Below are 14,370 nucleotides of genomic sequence, written 5' to 3'. Positions count from 1 at the left end.
ATACTTGGCTGTAATTTGCACAGATTGCAGGACCATCCAAAAATGCGCAAAATTCCCAGAAAATCTGCAAACTGGCCCAACTCTCTGCAGAGCAATTTGAGCGCTGCAGTGGGAACCAAAACTGAGTCCAGGAAGCTGAGCCTAGGAAAACTGTTTGAACTCCACCCCCCAAATGGATTTCTCTGACATCCCTAATTGTGACCCCTCAGGCCAGCTTGGGTCGCTGTGATCAGGCCTTGTTTTGTATTAGGACTCTAGGAAGCTGGCTTATACAGAGTTAGACCACTGGGCTGTCTAGTTCAGCATTGTCTACAGCAGTGATCTTCCCTATTTTTAAGCAGTCTAAATTAAGTCTTTCAGCAGGGCTGGTGGAATGGCTCCGCTTCCCCCTTCTTACCTCCTTCTGTACAGCCTGCTGGTGGTGACAGTTGAGGGATTACCCATTCCATGGGGACACTTGCGTCCTCTGATGCCAGCTTTGCAGTGCCTGTGGGCATAAAGACGCGAGGGAGCACACGGGTGCTTTGTGAGACAAAAGGGCAGGTGTCGTCTGTGTCTGGGATAATGTCTTCCCTTTTGCAAATCCGCCAGCCGAGCGTTAAGCCTCCCTCAGAAGTCCTGACCGCAGCTTTCTGCAGGATCTCCTCTTTGTGACCTGTGCATTCCCTTTCCAGGACGGGCAAGAGGGTGGCTATGAAAAATGGCGCGTGGAGAACTCGTGGGGCGAAGACCGCGGGAATAAAGGTAACGCATCCTGGTTGCTGAAAGGTGGAGTGCCAACAGGGCTGAGAGAGCGGAGATGGGCTTTCATTTCACTTCAGGGGTTTGCCCCAATCTCGGTGGCATTTTGGGGAGGACCCCAGAGTGAAACGAAAGTGGAGGGGCAACATAAAGCGGAGATGGGCGGAACTACTTTTTTTTAAAAAAAAGTTTCCCCCTTTTTAAAATACTTTTCAAAGCCACCAGCTGGAGAGCTCTGGCTTTGGCTGCTACCACACTTCCTTCCCTGGGGTGGATGTTTGCATGGAGTTCCAGTGCTCCTGCCTTGCCTCCAAAAATGGTAGTTTTATGCCATAATTTTAAAGAGAAAAGGGGATTTTTCAGGGGATAGAAAATGGTAAGAAGCCCCTTCGCTGAATTGGTGAGCCTTTTCCCCTTCCTCCCGAATTGGGACCGCTGAAATGGTTGCCCCGAATTCCCCACCTGTGGCTGGGGTGGTTCATTGGGGCTGTCTGCCTTGGTGAGAGATATTTATTTTACTGGTTTGTATTCTGTGTTTTTTTCAAAGTGGTTAGAGCAGTGTCTGGGGGTGTTGTCCAGGCCCAGCTTCATAGACGGAATGATGCACCAGGCATCGTCAAGGTATTCTCTGGATCATCAAGCCCACTTACCCCAAACAGTGCTGTCCTTCACAAGCTTTCCTCCTTCCCCACCTCCGTACAACCTATGCAGTCCCCTGACCACAGTGTGTTCTACAAGCCAAGAACACGCAAACACACTACATGAAATGTAGCAGAAGCCACCTCCCACGTGCGCACTTAATCCCAGATGTGTGTGGGTCGGTAGCGGCTGTGCAGTGTTGACCAAAAAGTACTTGACTCATGCTCAGAGGTACTCCTGCTTAAATTAAGCCAGCCTTGCAATGTGCGTGCAGTACCCATGTATTCAGAAGTGTGGGGCTATTGCAGATAAGCCCACAAGGGAGCTCCTATTCCTCCGTAGACAGCCAGTAGCTCTTCTGAGGGTCTGGCCTCCCCCTCCCCCTCCCATTGCTCAGTCTGGCCTGCAACCTTTGTGAGTTAAATAACATGTGCATTGAGAAAGAGAATGCAGAATTCTAGGCCCAGAATTTGGACCATTTTGGCGCATGGTGCGCACACAGCTTGCCTGGTCTTCCTCTGTGGTAAAGGACTGTGCCTTCCGCTCAGTACAGTGTGGGTTGTTCTTTCCTGTTGCCCTCCACCACTTCTGCTTTTCCCATTTCAGGGTTCCTTCCCTACCAGGCACCTAAAACAGAACCCCCTGGGTTTGTGCAAGAAGGCTGCTTGATCTCTGTGCGTGTGTGCGCGCGCTCTCAGCCAGGACCGGTCATTGACACCAAGCTGGGGTGTGCATGTGTGTTTGTGTTGAGTTCCCCTCCTCCCTTTAATTACTCTAGGGTCATAAGGCAGAGATTACAGCATTCCTGGATGGGGTTTATTGCAGAGAGGGAGAAAGCGCATTGCACATATGTTCTGATTTGGCTGCGTTCCTTGAGATCCTGATGCAATCTCAGAAGCTCATTAACTTTTCTTAAACACTCCTTGGATGGGAAATGTTTGCTATTGGTACCTTCCAGAAATGGCGGGCGGGGGGGGAGCTAACCGGGGCCTATATCTAGTTGCTGCTAACTTGAGAATCAAAACTGGAATGATTAATTTTTTTCCTTTCCGCTTTCCCCTCTGTGCCCCTGCCCCCCTTGTGTTTGTGGGAGGCATGGACAGGCAAGACTCTTGAATCCTCATTAAGTGCCTAAGGTCATTCTGAAGAGCAAAGCAGTCCGGTTTTATGTGTGGTCTCCTCCCCGCTTCCCATCACACCCATTTTACAAACCTAGAACACCAGTGCTGAGCCAGGAAGTCCCCACGTAAGTTCTCTGTTCTGTTCAGCCCAGCGGTGAGTCCTCCGGGTGGGCCCTCTGTTCTCTGCACCCCCGGTCCCTCACCTGTGATACAGGCTGGCCTGTCTTAGGCGCTGTTGTCAGGTTGACTGAAATATCCTGCCAGGAATTAAAGACAGAATGGCTGCACGGGGCCTTTTGATCGTTAGCTCTAGGAGCCCTCTGTATAAAAACACCCCAGTCCTGAGCTAGGTGGACCCTGGCCTGGTATAAGGCATACATGAAGTACTTTGAACCAGTAGGAAAAGTGGGATATAAGCAGCAACTTTATTTATTTTAGAGAACAATCCTATGGCCCCTAGATAGCGTCTCGGTGGCTACAGGATTTTTCAGATTCCTGGATCCAAGGCCGGAGACAGCACTATGCCCTCGGATCCAGGGGCCCAAGCTCCCCACCCCCTCTCAGCCAGCTCAGAGAGTACCATGCCAGCTGCCTCCACGAGCTCGCAGACACAAGCTCAGAGAAGAGGGAAACGGGGTGAGCCAGTGGGCAGGAAAGAGGGGGGAGTGGGGAAGCAGGGATCCACACTCTCCTCAGCCTTCCCCCCTCCGTCCCTCCCCCTCCCTGACACCTCCACACCTCCCACTCCACTTTGGGTATTTGTAAGCCTCTGGGTTCAGAGACCAACTTGGTCCTATACATCGACCAGAGAGGGAGGTGCTGCAGGGAGCTCGCTCCACCCCCCACCCCACCCCCCTCCGCTAGAAAGAACACACAGCTCCAACTGGCCGTTCCCCGGGTCTGCAGCCTCTGGCCTCATCCATCAGCCAGAGAACCGAGGGCCGCCCAGAGGAACAACATGACAAGGGGGAAACCAACCTGGCCCAATGCATTGGCTAGCCATGTATTTGCTTCCTTTCCCCTCCTCCATCCCAATCCCTTTTCCTTTTGCATCGTCTCCTTTAGATTGTAAGCTTGAGGGTAGGGAATGTCTTAATATTAGCCTTTGTAAGCCACTCTGGGAGCCTTCTTTGGCTGAAGAGTGGAGTAAAATTGCTGTAAATAAATAAATATCAAGGGCGGATCTAATAGGATTGCCCCCTAAGAAGTATTTCAGTCCTGCTTTTCAGCCAAAAAGTTTCCTGGAGTCGCTTACATGGAACCAGTCAGTCCCTGTTTCGCAAGGCTTACAGACATGACATGTGAGGGGGAAAAGGGATTAGGAGGGAAGAGGAAAGAAGTAGTTTTTCAGCAGGGCTGCTGGGAGGACCCTGCATTCCGCTCTCACCTCCCCTTGTATGGCCTGCTGGAATGGCTTCTGTCACGATGCGACTAATAAACTTAGCTTGCACCTTGCAAGTTCTGGAGACAGGCCTCTCCTCCCCGCCACTTCCAGGCACCCATCCTCAGTGCGTTAAGGGTAGAGTTCTCACACACCCCATTTCAGGCTTCACGTTCTGCCTAACACTGGCATTTCCTCCTATCTGAGATCATTTTGGAACTCTCCTCTATGCCAAAGGGTTTCCCAATATTCAAGATAGAGCACGGACGTGGATATAATGTCCGTCTGTCCATCTGTCCGTCCATCTGTCCGTCTGTCTGTGTCTGTCTGTCTGTCTCTCTCTCTCTCTCTCTCTCTCTCTCAAAATCTCCCTGTTGGCTGAGGGATGCTGGGAGTTGTAGTCCAGCCCCTCTGGAGGACATCAGGCTGGGGAAGGCTGATAAATACACAGACACCCCTGCACAATATCTCCGAGACAGGCTTCTGTTGTAGCAAGTGGTTTCTTAGAACAGCAACAGAGAGTACACAAGACAGCATGAATGAGTTGGATACAGACAGGTGGGCCTCTTCCCTTTCTCCCCCCTCCCCCCCGGAAGAGATATCTCAAGGTCAGCACTCCGCTATTTTTAGCTCTTCGTTTACCCAGATACTTTTATAAGCGTACTAAAATCCAGAGTTGTTGCAGCAGTTTAACCCCCCCCCTGCAAATAAATCCTCACTGCAAAACCCCACCCCTGCTGTTGACCACAAAAGACAAGTGTGTGAACCACTTTGGGCTTTCAGGGTTTAAAAATAACCAGGCAAAAGCTCCCCAGATTACAGGCATTCCTCAGAGTTTACCTTGTCCAGCTGGCTGGCTTGGTGGCCAGGCGTAAGTTGATTCCTTGAGCTTCTTAGCGCCTTGCTCTTCTGCATTAAGCCTCACTCTTGCCTGAAGGCTGAGCCTATTAGTCATGAATGGGGTCTGAAGGTGCTGTAACTCTGTCCCTGAATGGGTGGGGGGCCATCAGGCACCACAGGCCAAGCTGAAACCCCTCCCCAGTTCCACCTGGCTCCTTCCTGATGACCATTATTTACCACTCCCCTTCACAAAGCAGGCAAAATGCTTTACAGGCAATAGCTTGTCCTGCAAGGTAGGTCTCCAGTCCAGGCAGGAGGCAGGGGAAACTGCAGATGGCAACTTCCCCAGGTCCCCCAAAGCCCTTACTCACTGTGTGGAGGCTGGCCAGGGCGGTTTGAGAAGTGTCCTTCTGCATCAACAATGCATGGGTTCTAGTGTTCATTAAACCCGTATCCATTTTAGACAAGGAGCAGAGAATTTGGACTGTTTTTATGCCTTTTGTTTCAGTTTGTTTCACAAACAAACCTGTGAGGTGGGCCTGAAGCAGGAATCCTATCTCTGTATTGCAGCTGGGGGGTGGGGGCTAAAGGCCAGCAGTGCACTCCAAGCCCCACCTAGCAAATCTCCCATGAGGTTTCCCTCGGTCTCCTGGCTCAACAGTGTAAGACTCTGAGCAGCCAAGCCATGCAGGCTCCAAGGGTCGTGCCTAGGGAGGTCAGAGAAATCCGAAACGGATTCAGATGACTCCAGATGTCTATGGATTTGACCCATGGATTCCCCAGCGGACCGACACCTTCCAAATCACATGGGCTCTGCAGACTTACAGGCTGGTTTTTTAACTTTCCAGAGCTGTATGCAAATTTAGTCTTCTGAGAGTTACTGAAGAACACACTAATTTATACTCCCTTTTAAAAAAAAAGGTGTATATATCTCCAATTGTTCTTCAACCTCCTCTGAAGTGCGCAAAACAAAACTCTGCACAGTGTTACATGCCAACAAAAGTCACCTAAATTGCAGCTGTGGTTTTTGCGTACTTTTCCAAAGGAGGGGGGAATCTGGTTCCGTCAACAAGTGGACGACGGAACGAAAAGCGCCTGACGATCCGTGAAACACAGACAGTACAGATTAAACCAAACCCAGGCATCCCCGGTTTTGACCCAGCCTCCTTTGGGGCAAACCTCTAGCTGTCACCCCAAAGTCATTGCCATCAGCCTGGGCCTTTGGACTGGACCTGAGCCCGGCTCGCCTCTTTTTGGCGCTGCAGTCGTGCTCGCCGTCATGGAGCCAGAATGGCGCTTGGCAGGACCCTCGTTTAAGGAAGAGCTGAAGAATGAGGATGTTAGATTTGGCGCCCAGGCCTGGCGAGGCATGGAGGGATTAAAATAACATGGCCAGGATCAGCCTCAAAGAGAGGGTTGATAGAAGATCGCCTGAAACAACAAAGGCCAGATTAGACTTGGGAGCGTAGCTGGAAGGTGATGAGTTACAGAGGAAGCACTTCACCCTTTGGCATGGTGCATTACTTCCACTCCGCTTCTCAGGCTCTCTGCCCGTTAGCACCGTGGCCGCTGTGCTGAGAGGGAAGGACGGATTCCAGACAGACCCAGAATGTCTGACCTGCCTCGCAAGGAGACAGTTGCTTTGACTTCTTTCCATAAGTGCACCTCTTTCTGCACCCCATTCCTCAAAGTCTGTTGTTCGTGTCATAGAGGCAATGGTGACAGAAAATCTGAAATGCGCTTCCTCAAACCATCAGGAATTTCCACCAGCCCTGGGGTTATCGCGCTGTTTTTTTGGAAGCTCTTGGTTTTGTTCCAACCCCACCCCGCAAAAAATTTTTAAAACACGCAGCGCCTCGTGAGCGGTTGCCTGTTCTTTGTGGGGGTTTGTTTTTGTTTTCAAAGGCAGAGAAAATGGGGAATTGTTCTGGCAGGAGTCCACCTTGGGATGGGAGTTGGACTTGGATACTTGGCTCTTTCCCACTCCCACCCTCACCTCCTGTCTGCCTACCCCTCCACAGCACAATTTGACTGCTTAGCCAAAAGCCTTATTAGCAGTGATCACTGATATGCCCTTCATGTTCAGAAGGAGGTCACCCTCCAAATACCAGGTGATGGGGATTTGGGGGGACAGACAAATATGGAGGTGGCCATTCTCTAGCTGGCTGCTTGCTCTGCACTCAGTGTTGTTTTTTTAAAAACCTTTAATTGGCTCAAGGAGTGCCTCAATAAATCTGGCGGCAGGTTTTCTTGCAAAGATATTTTCAGCACAAGTGGTTATAAAAATTGCAGATGGCTTCTAAAACTCTTCATAAGAACATTTTTAAAAACAGCAAAAACCAAACCTACACTGTAGATGGTGCAACGGCCATCTTCACAGGGTGTGTCCTCCTTTCTCCTACACGTAGAAGGGAAGCCTCTTGAAGGCGAGGTGGGCTGTGGTGCGCGTGCGAGGACGAAGGAAGTCTGCTTCTTGCTCCAGAAATAAGTGTCTTTTCCCCATCTTCAAATGTAATGGAGAGATAATTTGGGAAACCCATATAATTAACCAATTGACTTTTTTGGTTCCTGAAATCAGGTTGCAGCCTGACTGGTTGCTCTTAAGAATGTAAGAGTCATGCTGGATCAGACCAAGGGTCCATCTAGTCCAGCATTCTGTTCACACAGGGGCCAACCAGCCAGCTGCCCATGGGTAGCCCACAAGCAGGACGTGAGTGCAACAGCATCCTCCCTCCCATGTTCCCCAGCAACTGGTGTACGTACGTACCGGAGGATAGCATACAGCCATCAGGACTAGTAGCCATTGATAGCCTTCTTCTCCGTGCATTTGTCTAATCCCCTTTTAAAGCCATCCAAATTGGCGGCCCTTGCTGCATCTGGTTGAAGTGAATTCCACAGTTGAACTCTGTGCTGTGTGGTTCCTTTGGTCAGTCCTGAATCTCCCCCAATCAGCTTCATGGGAGGGCCCTGCAGGGCTCTAGCATCCTGAGGCTTGGCTGGATGGGCCTTTGATCTGATCCAGCACAGCCGCCCTTCTGTGCTTGGCGTGGCCCAAGCGTAGGGCCAAGGGGCCCAGCAGAGCGGGTTGCTGCAGGCGCCTCCTTCAGTTGCGCCTCTGCTTACGGATCTTGCCTGACGTCCCCTCCAGGTTACCTCATCATGACCGATGACTGGTTCTCCGAGTATGTGTATGAGGTCGTGGTAGACAAGAAACATGTTCCAGAGGACGTCTTGGCGGTGATGCATCAGGAGCCGGTTGTCCTGCCCGCGTGGGACCCCATGGGGGCTCTGGCCAAGTGAACTAGTGGGGGCGGGCTACCTCCTTCTGGTCAGCCTTGAAGCAGGTGGGGTGGGGCGGGGCAGGGGACTTGGGAGGCCACGAACCAAAGCCAAGCGGTCCCATGGCCAAGTTCCCAGCTTGAGGTGCCAGTATTCACAAGCGTGGGATTTTGCAGATCTTCGGGGGAAATTGCGCTCCCCCGTGGATGGGGCTACTCTGCAACTTTGCATTGGTGTGTGCTTTCCATTGTAGTCCGACCTTTCTTTCTTTTTCAAAAAAAAAGTGCTTTTAAATTCTTTTATTAATGCACTCATTTCAAACTCCTTCAGCAGTAATTCTTTTGTGCAAACTTTGTGTAAGGGGAAAAAAACCTGGGCATGGGGTGAGGTGAACAGCAAGATCTGTGACTGACTGTTTCTGTACTAGAAACTGAGATTTAAGCACTCACTAGTTGCATCTTTTAAGCAGCTTGGCTCTTTCCTTTATGGAGCAGAGGGATAATCTGTGGTGCAACGTTGTCCATTTCTTCTCCATGAGCTTCCATCTGTCTGCCTCTCCTTATGCGACCGAGGAATGGCCTGGATTAGCAACCTTTTGCCTTGAAACTCTGTACACCAGAATCAAAGTCTGTGGGATTTTTTTGTCCCGCTCCCCAGAACGAGGCTCTGCAGAACAACAGTTCGATAGCTTTGTGCACCAAGCCTCCAAATGGCCCACTTCTCAAGCGAAAGGGGTTTTTTAATCAACAAAATACGATACTGCATTTTATTTGAATGCTGTCAACAACTACATGGTGCTATGAAGCGTTTGAATAAAAAACATTTGGCTTGAATGATCTTTTGTGTGTCCTCTGGTGAAGTGATCGATGGGTAGTTTGCAGGCGAATTCTCCAGAATGCTGTCAGCCAAGACACAAGGCTGTTTGGGCTTTGCCTGTGGAAGGCCCCGTGTTTGAAGTCTGGTCATAAGGATCAGGTAGTGGTAGGTGATGCGAAAGACCCTTTTCTAACTGACACCCCAGAGGAACGCTGCCAGTCAGGTGGATGAGATGGACCAAAGCTCTGATCCAGTATAAGGCAGCCTCCTGTGCTACTTAAATCAGCCCTCTCTTCAGGACCATGAGGACGGGAATCTTTATTTTTAAAAGGAAGGACCACAGCTCAATGGTGGAGGCCCTGCTTTGCATGCAGAAGGTTAGGGTTCAATTCCCAACATACTCCAGTCATACTGGGCTATATAGACCAAAGTCCTGGATCAGTATAAGGCAGTTTTCTGTGTCCAGAGTGTCTGTTTGGGGGTCCTTCCTGGCTGAGGATTGTTCTCGTATTGATTTGGCACATGCAGCTCCTGCAGACCAGACCACACGAGCGCTGTCCCCTTGCTGGTCCAAATGGCAACCTTGGCTACTTGTCTGCAAAATGTATGTCCTGCCTGTTTTATGTTAACTCTGCAAATGTTACTGAAAGCCGTAAGATCAAGGCATTTAGGGTGCAATCCTATGCATGTTTAGACTGAAAAAAGTCCTACAAGTCCCAGCATTCCCCAGCCAGCCATGAACATTTTCTTATTTTATTCACAGCAGGGGTGTTGAACCTCTTTCATCCTAGGGGCTGAATTCCCTTTCGGAGGAGCTCTCTGGGGCCGCATTCTAGAGGTGGGCAGGGTCAAATGTAGAAGGGGTGGAGCCAAAAATGCCAGCATAATTCTTCTTTTACTACCAGTAACTACGCCTTAAGAGAGGCATTTCAACCTTTTAGAAAGGGCGGAAAACTGCACAAAAGCCAGGAACCACCAAACAATCTGTGGTCAGGGGAAATGGTGCAGGGCCTTCTGGGGGATCCTGAGTGCCGGATTTGGCCCCCAGGCCTCAGTTGTCCGTCTCCCCCCACCCCATCCCCTGCAGGACAGCCCTGATCCTGAGCACGCACAGCCCTGCAGCTGTTGTTTTAAAGATTATTGTTGTTAAATGCTTTCACATGTCCAATGTATCTGTCTACATCTGAGCAACCTGGAGGAGAACTGATCCATTTAGTGTTTTTCTTTATCATATTTTAACTGTTGGGTAATTTCCCCCTGGGAACAGCTTGAAATACATTGGGAATCTCGAGGCTGTGGCTTTCGCCATGGGTGTCCTTTCCCCTTGCGAGATCTGGAGCTGCAGGAAAATTCCAGAGAATACAGGCAGATTCGGAGGTGCCTGCTGAGAACCGGAGGGGTGGGGAGAGAACAGTCTGAAAGGGATGAAGGTTAGGGAGGCCGCTTTGTGGGATGTGAAATAACATAGGCTGAAATTGGGTCTACTTGCAAAGCCTCGACTAGGAAGGTTTCCTGCCAAGCCTGTGCGGAGATTTGCTGGGCTCCTCCTGTTTTGTGCAGAAGATGGAGACGCTTCTTGATGGAAGTGAGCAAAGGAGCCACCTCAGAACCAAACATGGCTGGTGTCTTCATCTGGCCCAGATGAAATCCAAGTGCTTTGGGGTTAAAGTTGTAGTTACATCACTGTCTTAAAACCTGGCGGGGGGGGGGGTCTTCCTGAGGCCCAATAACCCCCTTCACTGTCCACATTTGTTTTTGATTTTGCACGCTCCCTATTAAGCTTGATGTTGTTTAGCTTAAGAGGCTGGAGCCGTCAAGGTGAGTTATGGTTTCAGTTTATGAAACAAACCATCGAGTGCATCTGTGCCAGCGCAGATGATGACGGAATTTGACAAGCCAGAATGGGAGGGGGGAAAGCGAAGTTGGCAAGGCCGGATTTTCCGTTTGGAGGCTTGTACAAAACTGTTACTTTCATCTGGAGGATTTTTAAAACTTGTGCCTTTTGCATTGCTTATCTTTTTCCCTTCAGCCTGTACAGAAAGCTTGGATGGAGGGGAAAGTTGGCCTTTGTCTCTGGTAATATTTAAGTGATAGTTTCTCTCTCTCTCTCCCCCCCCCTCTCTAGTTCCAGAATTCTAGCCTCCTTTGCTCTGTCCAAGAAACGGGGGCCAGGATGTGGCTATACTCATGGGGCTAGTAGCAGTGGTATTTTTATCCTCCTCCTCCAAAATGGCTCCCATAGTGGCCTACATATAATGTGTAAAACAAGACAGTCCCTGCCTGCAGGCTTCCAATCTAAAAAGACACGACAGGCAAGGAAGAAGGGGTGAGGGGGGAAGAGGGAGAAAATCTGGCAGAGCAGGGCTGGTGGAATGGCCTTGCTTGCCCTCAGTCTAGCCCTGATGTCCCTGATTGTTTGCCCCCAAACAGCGCTCAAAGTGGCTCACCGTAAAATCCAGATTTAAAACAAACCCTTAATTAAAACAGAACATAAAAACAAATAAATTACAAACACGAAAGAAATAAACAGCAACCCATTAAAAACCCTTTGGCAACAGGCCAAGGGCCTGCCTGAATAAAAATGTCTCTGCTTGGTGCAAGGCCAACAGAGAGGGAAGAACAGCTCGGCCTCCCTCGTTGGGGTGTTGCAGAGCTTGGGAGCAGCCACCGGGAAGGCCTTCTCCTGTGTTCTCACCAAGGGTACCTCCAAGATCAGAGGGACCAGGAGAAGAGCAACGTTTTGGGTGTGTAGTGCTGGATTCATCAGCATGCAGATGTTTGCGAAAGTGGAGAGCCAGCCATTGCATTTTCCTACCCTGCTCACATGGTTCTTTGAGATACCCAGCTGGAGGCTGGTGGGAAAAGAACGTTGAACTGAATGGATCTTTCTCTGATCTAGTGTGACAATTCATCTGTGTGTTTTATATAAACCCCCCTTAAAAGCTAGCGATGTGCTTTTTCAAACAAACCCTAGGAGACGCCCATCCTGCTGAATTCGACGCCTGATCTCCATTTCGGAATACACACAGACTTACGTGGACCAAACCTCTATATGACACAATGTGGAGTGCTGGCCATGCTTGCATTTATATGTCTAAGTAGCCACTATGAACACTCTCCCTGCCCTCGTTTACCCAGGCTGCACCCCAGTGCCACCTTTGTCCAAGCCAACGAAGTCCAAATTCTGCAAAAAGCAAGAACGCCCACCTGTGAATCGAGTTCTGAATACAGGAGGCCAAAATGGGGCAGCTCAGGCAAATCAAATTACATTTGTCTCTGTTTTGTTTATTTGCATAATTTATCCTAAGATCAGGAGTCTTTTGCTGTCCTGTCCCTGCCCCACTGAATCGTTATCTCTTAGCACTGAGCAAGGATTTCCTGACACACATGGATCAAACTTTTTGGCCCTCCAAGAGTCCTTGCAAGCAAGACCACCTAAGTCCCCAATCCCCACAGCGCCCGCGCATGTTGCCAGCAGAAGTAATTTCTGGCAGGTTGATGGCCCGCTGCAGGCGGAAGGGATCTTTCTCCTCCAGTTTTCCAAAATGTGCTTCCTTACCACCTAGAACACAAGGACTCTGACTGGATTGAACCAAAATGGGTTCAGCTAGCCCAGCTTCCTGCGTCCAACACAGAAGGGCCATTGTGTGAGTCTGTTGCAGAAAACAACGAAGAGGCTTGCGGTACCTTAAAGACTAACCATTTTATTCTGCCATAAACTTTTATAGATGAGCATAACATGTTAACCTCGAATTGGCAGATTTATATACACATGCCGGGAGCCAGGAGAGATATAAACTGTGTTGTCAGAGGGAACTGAAATGCAAAAAAAGTACGACCTGTGATGATTCCCTTAACAGGTGCCATTTACACAATGTTGTCGGGTGATAACACAAACATCATTGCAATGGTGGGCCCATGGGCATACGTAGTGATTAAAAAAAGAAAAGGAACTTTTGTCCTTATCAAACCACAGGAAATAAAGTTGAATCTTTTTATGAATGGGACTTCTGCCATTTCCCATTGATATCTGTCTTTGAAATTCCTTTGTTCAAGAATGGCCACTTTAAGGTGAGTAACACTGTGTCCTCTTAGGAGGACATGTTCCCCTGCTGGTTTCTGAACATTGTTATTCCTGATGCTAGATTTGTGTCCGTTTATTCTTTTGCATAGAGACCAGCCTGTGTTGACTGTGGTAGGGCAGTTGTATTTGAAACAAAGGTAAACTGAATCTGTTGCATGGAGGTTCCATCCCTGACTGTCATGTCCATCAGAACATAAGATCGCTACTGGATCAGACCAAGGTCCATCTTGTCCAGCATTCTGTCCCCACAGTGGCCAACCAGCTGGCTGTGGGAAACCCACAAGTAAGACAAGAGTGGGATTAATAGCATCCACCTGCTCATGTTCGCCAGCAAGTGGTATTAAGAGGTAGGATGTACCAGGATTTTGTTTCTGTTTGCAAATCATCAACTTGCCCCATTCACAGCTCTGAACGGGAGCATGTTTCTCGAAAAATGCCCACGCATCCTTGAGATTGCAATCGCATTTGAAAACATGTCCATTGTTTTTAAAATGCAGACTTTAAAATACGCATTTTTTAAAAAAAAAAATCATGCTTTGGTCGATGGGGGAGGTGTGCATTTCGGTGCTCGTGTTTGGGAGCGAGGTGAGATGAGCTTCGAGGAGGAAATCAGAGGACTGGTCCTCCCAATCCTAACTGAGAGGCATCCTGCCTCTGATGGTGGAGGTAGCATATAGCCACAAGGACTAGTAGCCTTTGATGGCTTCTTCTCCGTGGATTGGTCTTAATTCCCTTTTAAAGCCATCTGAAATGATGGCCATCACTACATCTTGTGGTAGCCGATTCCATAGTTTAATTCTGCATTTGTGAACGTGATGATGTAGTAAATAAATAAATGCCTTTTCCTGTGAGGCAGGGGCCTCCCTCCCTCCCACCGTCCCTGAGCACCCGCATAAGCCCGGCACCCATTCCTCCATCAGCCTATTTGGCTAGCTCTGCGGTACCACAGCTAACCTTCAGATGGCAGCAACGCCTCTCATTATCCTTTTGGGTAGTGGGGGGGGGAGAAAGTAGTAAAGGTGGAACATGAGGGGGGCAGGAAAGAGAGGCAAAAAAGTTCTATATTTTCCCATTCAGTTCTCTGTTTTGCATGGTACTGCCGAAGTCCCCTGCAAAATGTTTCTCCCGACATTTTAAAATATTTTTATTGAGTTTTAAATTACATGAGCACATAGAAAATATTACAGCTTTTTCATCTAACAAAACACAGACCTTACATACGGAATTGAATTACAGTGAACAGGAATCGCAATGGGGTTCAGTATCTTAATAACCTTATATTTATCCTCAAATCTGAAACTTTATGTGTTAACTTAAAGAAAACCTCCCCAAAGGATCTGCAAACCAAATCCAAAACTGCGCTATACATCAAGCCTAAAATATCCAGGTATCCGAATAACAAAAAACCATCCTTCCTCCTACCTGGGCTTCCCTTTGGGTGGGTGGGACATCTCTCCTAACCATTTTCT

At 49.0% G+C, this 14,370-nt stretch overlaps 1 protein-coding gene across 3 annotated transcripts in view; it reads left to right on the top strand.

Moving 5' to 3' along the window:
• The window catches only part of BLMH (bleomycin hydrolase), a 30,489-nt gene that overhangs the window by 15,425 nt on the left and 694 nt on the right, over positions 1-14,370 (top strand). The window contains exons 11-12 of one of the 3 annotated variants that reach the window (XM_084823165.1): positions 675-744; positions 1,289-1,362. In XM_084823165.1, the coding sequence (XP_084679291.1) occupies positions 675-744; positions 1,289-1,362 (144 nt within the window). Of the gene's footprint in view, positions 1-674; positions 745-1,288; positions 1,363-7,870; positions 14,368-14,370 lie in introns of those variants that run through there. The other 2 variants (XM_084823166.1, XM_084823167.1) reach the window with 2 other exon arrangements.

This window comes from Heloderma suspectum, chromosome 16, assembly GCF_057233095.1.
Source record: "Heloderma suspectum isolate Gila_16-S chromosome 16, 16-S_ref, whole genome shotgun sequence".
Classification (NCBI taxonomy): Eukaryota; Metazoa; Chordata; class Lepidosauria; order Squamata; family Helodermatidae; genus Heloderma; species Heloderma suspectum.
This window is presented reverse-complemented; position numbering and strand designations above follow the sequence as displayed.